This window comes from Brassica napus, chromosome C3 (genome assembly GCF_020379485.1).
Source record: "Brassica napus cultivar Da-Ae chromosome C3, Da-Ae, whole genome shotgun sequence".
NCBI classification, from domain to species: Eukaryota; Viridiplantae; Streptophyta; class Magnoliopsida; order Brassicales; family Brassicaceae; genus Brassica; species Brassica napus.
Window position 1 is genome coordinate 12,316,012 of NC_063446.1, and position 8,930 is coordinate 12,324,941.

Genomic DNA, 8,930 nt, shown 5'->3' on the forward strand with positions numbered 1-8,930 from the left:
TAAACAGAAAAAGGTTTAAGAAAACATTCATCATAGTATTTTAGATAGGAGTTGATTACTCTCTATGCCACTTTTTAACTTTTTTTTACACTCAGAGTCACTTCTTACATGTAAGATATTTTGTTGTGGACCATCAATATACTATGGACAATTTTGCCCTTAATCGATGCGTGGACGGATAATACATGGACGGGTGATGCGTGGACGGAAATGATTGTAAAAATTCTAGAAGCTTCATCAGAGCAAGCTCCACAATAGTTGAGCTTAAGGACAACTCCAACAACAATGTTTGTCTGTGGACAGAGACAAAAAGATTTTGATTATGTTGTGGATATGGACGCTAACATAAACATGAATAAAGAACAAGAGAAATCTCTTAAATTTGTGGAGAGGAAATTGAAGCTTGACTTGGTGGATAGAGTAATAACTCAAACACTAAACATAGATATAAAAAAATGTAACATATTGAAAGACTATGATATGGATGCCAATGTGTCTACAATCTCAAGGATGAACAAATTAATAACTTCAAACCAATAACTATCATGTACATGTATAGGGAAAAAAACAAGCTTCAGTGTTGAAAACAAAGCTAAACAAACCAAAAAGTTAAAACGAGCCAGCTCCTCCTCCAAAACCCCCAGTCAAAACGAGTCAGCTTCTCTTCCAGGTGAGCCACACCATGGATTCCAAGCTCAACATCGTCGTGGATGAGCTCGGTGAAGTTGCAGTGGTTCCACCATGAGATATGTAGTATGCTGAATTTTGAATTTTAATCATAACTTTACTCGTCCACAAATAGCCGTCCATGTTTACTCATCCATGCTTACACGTCCACACTTATCTTTCCACACCCATCTACATGTGTCTTTCTATGCTTATATTCTACATGTAGTTATCCACATTTTTCAAACATCCACATATCACTCATCCATAACACAATCATGGAATACGTGTACAAGTATATATTTTAAAATATAACAAAAAATATATCAAAGTGAATATCAAATTATAGAGAATAAAAAATATAATTTATTATATTAACAAAATTTGTTATATGTATTTTTAATTTAAAAATAAACAAAAATAAAATATTAAGAAGTAGACTAAATAATAATAAAGAAACACACTTTATCTTTCCTCTTGTCTAAGAAAAATTTCATTTTCTTCTCATTAAAGACAAATATGTATATTCTTTCTGTAGGTTCCATTGAAAAAATGTTTTGCAAGTGCATTGTGGCTTTGAGTGTAATTTAAAAATGATAAAACGTCTGTTACATGTAAAAAATTCTTTATATCATCATCAAATCCAAATAAAATGTACCGTGATGGGTAAACTAATCTAGATCTTAGTGCCATTTGTGTATAGATTCTAGCTGATCTTACTCGCTTTTGCCTTTTATTTTTATATTTTTTAATTGAACCCCAAATACTCTTGTAAATTGTCACAAAGAGATGGATATACCTAAGTTGACCACACAAAAAGGAAAGTAATGGACACTAACTTATTGCACATCCATCTTATTCCATCGGGCCAAGCATGGTTGAGTATTGGTTCAAAGTTTGTTAAGGATTATTCATTTGTTCAGACTCAATTATAAATGGAAATAATAGAGACATTTCCATTTTTTTGGGTCGAAAAATATGGTTTCATCTTTTTGCCGGAACCCCACCAATGATTATGATTGTGGCATTTCCATATATTACTACAGTGATTGTGGCCATTGGGCCTGAGGGTGTGACTTCGTATAAGATCAATCTTCCCATCTTGTTTCGTTGGCCTGTTGAGTTAAAGTCCGTGAGTTTTCTCTTACTCCTTTCCGTCAACTGCGAAATTAGGAGGACTTTCATACATTTTTAGGGTTTTTTTGTTGCTAAAACACACTTTTAGTTACATACCAATGCCCCAAATTTATGGGATCTGATGATGTGAGAATTTACAAATTAGCAAAACGTGTGCAACTCATATTCCTCATCCGTGCTTTTTGTACTCCGGATGATGTCCCTCATGCAGGCCGGCTCACAGGAGGGACAAGCGGTGTGTTCCCTGGGCTCAAGTCCGTGTCCCCCCGTATGATAATAGTTAAGGGGTCCAATTTTTTTATAAATCTCTATTTTCATATATAAAATTTTATAAATTTAATAAATAAAATCGAAAAAGATTCAAAATTATTTGATATGTATATAGTTTTATTTTCATTACAAAATATATAAAATATTACTGATTAAATTTTAAAAATATTTTAAACATTATTTGAATATAAATATTAGAGGATAATTTTTTTTTTTTTTGCCCTGCCCTCATATTGAATTCAAATAAAAAAAACGCTTTCGGCAAGGATGATTTGTACTTGTTCAATATATCTTAACAATAAAAAAATTAGAAAAAAGGATTATTTTTAATTTGACAAATTATAAAATAAAAAATATCATGTTGTTTATTTGTTTATGCAATAATTTCAGTTTCATTGAAATAAAACAAATATTACATGATGTGGTTTTAGGCTTGAACGATTATGGGGGTTTCGGCGCCAAACTTCTTTATATTCAAAAGCTTTAAGTATTAAATTATTTATGTTATTTAGTTTAAAATCCAGTTGAGAAAGGGCAGTGATGTAGACGTTCCTCTTAGCTTTTGGTTCATAGTAAGTATAAAAGAGAAGATCTTATAAAATAATTCAAAAGTTGAAAAGCAACACACTGGGTTAATTCAAAAGTTGAAAAGCAACACACTGGGTGAGAGATTTCTTGTATTCTTCATTAATTTTCTAGTTTGTTGAAACTTTCTACATTCCGCGTTCGATCCAAATCAAGAGAACATAGTGTTTATTGCTATTCTGTAAATTTTCAACGAGGATGGACACCAATAGTTTCTTGTTAAACATCTCATCGTCTCCTTACAAGAAGTCCATAATCCAACTCTAATAGAACTGCAAAACTAGTAACCTGTAAATTCTGACTACCAAATGAGATTCATTGGCATAATGTTATATGTTCTGTAAGTCCTAAAATCTTTGCACCAAAAAACAAGTCCTAAAATCTTCATATGTCACTCACTATTAAGATAATCCCTCATGCATGTTTTAACTCTGTCCACTAGATTTTAGGAGATGATCTTTTGGTATTAGGATAATATATAAATACCAAATTATAAAGATAATATATAAATACCAAATTATAAAGAATATCGAGTATAAATTGTATGGTTAGTCTAAAGGTCTTTAAGTTCAATCTAATCGATAATTACAGATATTATCGCAGTCATCATCAAGATTGAGATAACCATTAAATCTAAGCAGTAGTCAATCATACGGAATAATTAATTCCTCAATAGCAATTAGCATTTAAGCATATTGGCCGCAATTTCGCAAGCGTCTCTTGTTATATTCCCCCCCCCCAAAACGTCAACACGCCACCACTTACTAAATACTTATATTGACATCATACATTCTTTACTATAATTAATCCAAACACATCTACCACTTTATAAATATATTTTTATATTTTTCTATATAAAAAAGTCGCAAATCATTTTATTAACAATTTACATCGATAAACTTATGTAATCAACTAATCATACAAGAATCAAGATTAACATATGAAAATATAATTAGGATCTTTGTCAAAAAATAATAATAACTAGGATCATAATAACAATATAAAAGAACTACGAACACTAACATGGTTGATTTACAATATTATTGACTAAATGTGGATATAGTCAATAGGATTGCAAATTCACAATTTTCCAGCAGTCCAGCTGCAAAACACTATTAAAATTGGATGTGGATGAAATTAATTAATATATTTATTGAAGATAAATCCGTTGGACCAGTCGTGCTTTCATATTAGTTGGAATGTAGCTTTTAGATTCTTCATGTAGCTAATTTCTTACTCAAAGGTTGCTTCTCTTATTAACATTCAAAATCATATAATATATATTGTTAAAATATAGCAACTAAAATGACGTGAGGAACTTGTGGATATAGTACAAATCATGAAACGCCATGTGGTAGTTCCTATCTCCCTATAAAGACCAAACGGCTCTGTTTTCTTTGGCTACTAGAGAAATAAACATAACATGGAGGGTCTAATTCCGTTTGTTTATAGAGCCGTCATGCAAATCCGTTACCGCGACGAGCTTTCTTCTTCTTACTATGTTCGTCTTCCGGGCGATTCAGGGCGGTTCGGATCGGGTCTTGGATCTTCTTCGGATACAGCGTCGTCGAAGACCACGATCACTACCACTACGTTTGCTGTTTCCACTGGAGGCCAGTCACCCGTTCACCGTCGAGTCGTGACATGATGCGACGGGAACTTGAAGATGCGCGTCAGGGAAAGAGTCCGTGACTTTGTAATAAGTAATTACTATTGGTTAGGTTAAGTGTCTGATATTTTTTATGAGTTATGTAGGGTTTGGACCGGTTGAAGAAACCTGATATGTAATAAGGGTAGGGAGATTGATTCTCTAAGCGTGGGATTTTCACCCAAAGGGTAGTCTCATGCATGGCTTTTGTGTATGTGTGTTTTAAGGGACTTTTAATTGTATAAAAATTATATGAATATTTGATATACTTTTGAGAATTATGGGATTGTGGTTTTCTAACGTTGATCATGTTCAACGTTGTGTACACTGTAAAGTATGTAGACTATATGTCGTTTGTCTATATATGATCTATCAAATTTAAAACATGTATTCTAATGGTTGCTCTATGTTATACCAATCATTAGAATACTTATCTTAATTTTTGATCTGTGTGTATTCTAACTTCTTACTTACGTTCTACTGTTCACACAGTTTATAACATAAATAATATTTTATTATTTTTTCTTTATCTACGGACTTTAGAACCTACATATATGTAGTGTTTTTTTTTGTCAAGCACATATATAGTGTTTATAAAATATTAATCCAAAGTCGAGCAAATGCATTACAAAACCATTCAAGTTTGAAATTTGATCAACTTATTCCCTATTAGGAGATCTTACCTTGGAGGACTCTTACTGGCTTTCAGAAAAGCCTGCTTATCTTCTATAGTTCTATGCATATATCTTTTATATATTATCTCAAGTTATGTAATCATCATTACTGTTTCAAATAATATATTGCATTTATTATCTACGAATTAGTTCTCATGGAGACTCCCGTAATATCAACAATTCTTAAACTGTCTAAAACACATTTCATACGCAAAATCCCCTTTTAGAGACCATTTGTTAAGAGAATAAAAACTCAAAGCACCTCAGACGGAGGATTTTAATATGAGTCTCTTAAATTAAATAAAAATGTAAACATAAAAGATATATTTTATTTAACTGTGAATATAATTTTCAAATTAATAATTTATTAAAATTTTAATTTATTATATTTTTAAAAATTTGGAGATATCTTCATGAAGGCGATGTTATATGTCTTATTAGCAAAAAAATGTTAACAAGTTGAACAATACTTGCGCACTATAGTGACAGACTCTATTTCCACGTATCACTTTGATGATCACACTAGACATTAGCTCTGTTTGGGGAACGCGCTAGGCGCTAGGCGCTAGGCGCTAGGCGCTAGGCGGACGGTCGGATTAGGTTTAACGTTTAAAGAGAAAATCGGGGATTAGTCAGAAATTATGCGGGGCGGAATTTTTAAACTGTTTACAATGTTATAAAACATGTTAATCTTTAATTGTGTATAACATTAATACATTTTCATGTTTAAAATTGTATTAAACACACAAATAGAATATATAAACTTAATATAGTATAATTTTCATCAAAACTATGAATATAAAAAATATTTATAAAATTTTAGATCAAATAAATAAATAAAAATATTATTAAAAATAAAAAAAAATAACAAAAAAAAAAAGATTAGGCGATCATTTAGGCCGGTCTAGGCGGAGAAAATCGGATTTGGCATAAATCGGAAGAGTGACGCGTAGCGCCCATGTGGCCGTCTAGGCGGTTAGATGGTCGATTTTTAGAACAGGGGAACATTAGCAAAGAGGACATATTAAACGAACGAATAAGCTACTGCCACGGAATGGTCAATATCTGACGTGGCATTATTAAGCATGCGAGAAAGAAATCAATTTCGCCACGAATCTCCCGCTTCTGTCGCTTTTCCTTAGTATTTTTTTTTTTTTTTTTGAAAAACGTATCCTTAGTATTTTTAGTTTTGTCTATTATTAATGAGTGAGGAAGTTGAGAAATGCTGTTTGCGTCTGAACCAAAGAGCAGTAGCGATCTTGAACTCCATCTCCTCTGATAATGGCTAACGCAATTAGATTCTTTGAGCTCAACACTGGCGCTAAGATCCCGTCGGTGGGTTTGGGAACATGGCAAGCCTCTCCGGGTCTTGTCGGTGATGCCGTAGCCGCAGCTGTTAAGGTTCGTCTTTCTTGGTAAATTTATGATTCTATGGACATATGCTAATAGTTAATTTCGGAGATCTCCTCAACATACTTCTTCATATATTTTCTAAAAAAGAGATTTATCTTTTTTTTCTTTTTTTTTTTTTTGTTCAAACAAAAAGAGATTTCTCTATTTCTGTTAAATGTTTTGTTTGCCTTATGCTTTTTTTTTTTAACACTGCTTTATGTTAATTGATTTGTTCAATTAGTTTTGTCGTAATTAAGTGTACAACTGAAGCTGTTTTATCTTGATTGGGATTGTAGATCGGATATCGTCATATTGATTGCGCTCAGATCTACGGCAACGAAAAAGAGGTAGAATGAAACACGTAGATGCTTGATCAAATTAAAAAAAAAAGTTTCCTTCTTGATTCTCTTTATGGCGAAAGTAACAACAAACATGTGTGTTTATGCATATGACAATGATCTGCTTTTTAATTACATTTTGATTTTTTCATAAGCTTGTCGCCTTTTTCCTTTTTCAGATTGGGTCAGTATTGAAAAAATTGTTTGAAGACAATGTAGTGAAACGAGAGGAGCTGTTCATCACTTCCAAACTCTGGTATTGTGTTTAAAATGTATACTCCTTGATTAATAAATGTAGTTTTCAATCATTGTATTTTCATATTGTGTATCATCAAATCAAGGTGTACGGATCATGACCCTCAAGATGTGCCAGAGGCACTGAAAAGAACTTTACAGGATCTGCAGCTTGACTACGTCGATCTCTATTTGGTAAGCATGAATCATTTCGATGGTACAGTTGTGCATTAAATCATATTGATTCAAATGTGGGATGACTAACGTATATATAGTGTTGAAGCTTGTTTATATTTTTGCTTAAAATCTAATCTGTATAGCATTTCTGCCCACGGGGATTAATTTTCATAACGGGTTGATAATTGAGTAACAAATTTATTTATGATCCTTTTCGAGATACATTGGCCTGTACGGATGAAGAAAGGTTCTGTTGGAGCTAAGCCCGAGAACCTTATGCCTGTAGATATTCCTAGCACATGGAAAGCGATGGAAGCACTCTATGATTCGGGCAAGGCACGAGCAATAGGTGTAAGCAATTTCTCCACCAAGAAGCTAGCTACTCTCTTGGAGTTAGCTCGTGTTCCTCCTGCGGTTAACCAGGTTGAATGTCATCCTTCTTGGCAACAGACTAAGCTACGAGAGTTCTGCAAATCCAAAGGAGTTCACCTCACCGTAAGCATCACTTTCTCTGCCTTGGGAAAAAAATTGCACCATACATTATACACTTTATTTGAAATATTCTTGTAGGCATACTCTCCATTGGGTTCTCCAGGAACAACGTGGCTCAAGAGCGATGTTTTGAAGAACCCTATACTGAACACTGTTGCTGAAAAACTAGGAATGTCTCCTGCTCAAGTCGCACTTCGCTGGGGACTTCAAATGAGTAACAGTGTGCTTCCTAAAAGTACCAATGAAGGAAGAATTAGAGCGAACTTTGAGGTTTTTGACTGGTCAATACCCGATGACTTGTTTGCCAGGTTTTCAGAGATTGAGGAGGTACCGGCTACATCTCCACTTCGTTCTTTTCATTTCATTACGTAACATAGTTCTCCTGCTTTTTATTGGCTTTTTCTAAATTAAGAGTTTTGTGTGTGTTTTGGATTAAATGCAGGCAAGGTTATTGAATGCTTCCTTCTTTGTTCATGAGACACTGAGCCCTTACAAGTCTCTTGAAGACTTATGGGATGGCGAGATATAATACTTCAGATGATCTAATTGTTTTATCAATAATATGGAGGCTTTTGTATCTTTCAAACTTTTCAGTTATTCATGAATGTTATGTCCCTCCAATAATTTACCAGCATATTTGTTCCTATTTTGAATTTTTAGTAATAAAGATTAATAAGCCAATTATAAATTGACTTATTCTCGGGTTCACCCCCTATCTAGGTTCACCAACCAATAGGATTATGTTATTTCATATTCGATATCTTTTAAAAAAAAAAACAAAATATTGTCAAATTATATTATTTTTTAAAATTAAAAGGTAAAAAAAAAAAAAAATAGTAGTAATTACAAAAAAAAATATTTTTAACGTCATCAGCAAAACATTAAACCCTAAATTCTAATCCCTAAACCCTAAATCCTAAACCCTAAACCTTTGGGTAAACCCTAAACTCTAGGATAAATCTTAAACTCTAGGATAAATCTTAAACTCTAAATCAAAATCAATACACACTAAAACACTCAAGGGTTTAGGGTTTAGGATTTAGGGTTTAGAGTTTTAGGGTTTAGTGTTTTTATTTAAAGTTTAGGATTTACCCAAGGATTTAGAGTTTACCCAAAGGTTTAGGGTTTATCCAAGGGTTTAGGTTTACCTTAGGGTTTAGGGTTTAGGATTTAGGGTTTAGGGATTAGGATTTAGGGTTTAGTGTTTTGCTGACGACGTTAAAAAGATTATTTTAATTTTTTTATTCTGTAGCTGCTATTTTTCTCACTTTTTTTATTTTAAAAACATAATATAACTTGATAATATTTTGTTTCTTT

General features: G+C 32.7%; 2 protein-coding genes across 2 annotated transcripts; both read left to right on the forward strand.

Annotated features, from left to right (window-relative positions):
- Nucleotides 1-3,991: 3,991 nt before the first annotated feature.
- LOC106427733 lies at nt 3,992-4,584 on the forward strand. The gene has a single exon (XM_013868448.3). The coding sequence runs from the start codon at nt 4,082-4,084 to the stop codon at nt 4,304-4,306; it is 225 nt and encodes a 74-aa protein (XP_013723902.1). The 5' UTR covers nt 3,992-4,081; the 3' UTR covers nt 4,307-4,584.
- A 1,551-nt stretch (nt 4,585-6,135) lies between these two features.
- On the forward strand, nt 6,136-8,294 carry LOC106427755 (NADPH-dependent aldo-keto reductase, chloroplastic). The gene is made up of 7 exons (XM_013868475.3): nt 6,136-6,381; nt 6,669-6,719; nt 6,890-6,966; nt 7,052-7,139; nt 7,341-7,616; nt 7,692-7,940; nt 8,056-8,294. The coding sequence occupies exons 1-7, from the start codon at nt 6,262-6,264 to the stop codon at nt 8,140-8,142; spliced, it is 948 nt and encodes a 315-aa protein (XP_013723929.2). The 5' UTR covers nt 6,136-6,261; the 3' UTR covers nt 8,143-8,294.
- The last annotated feature ends 636 nt before the right edge of the window (nt 8,295-8,930 follow it).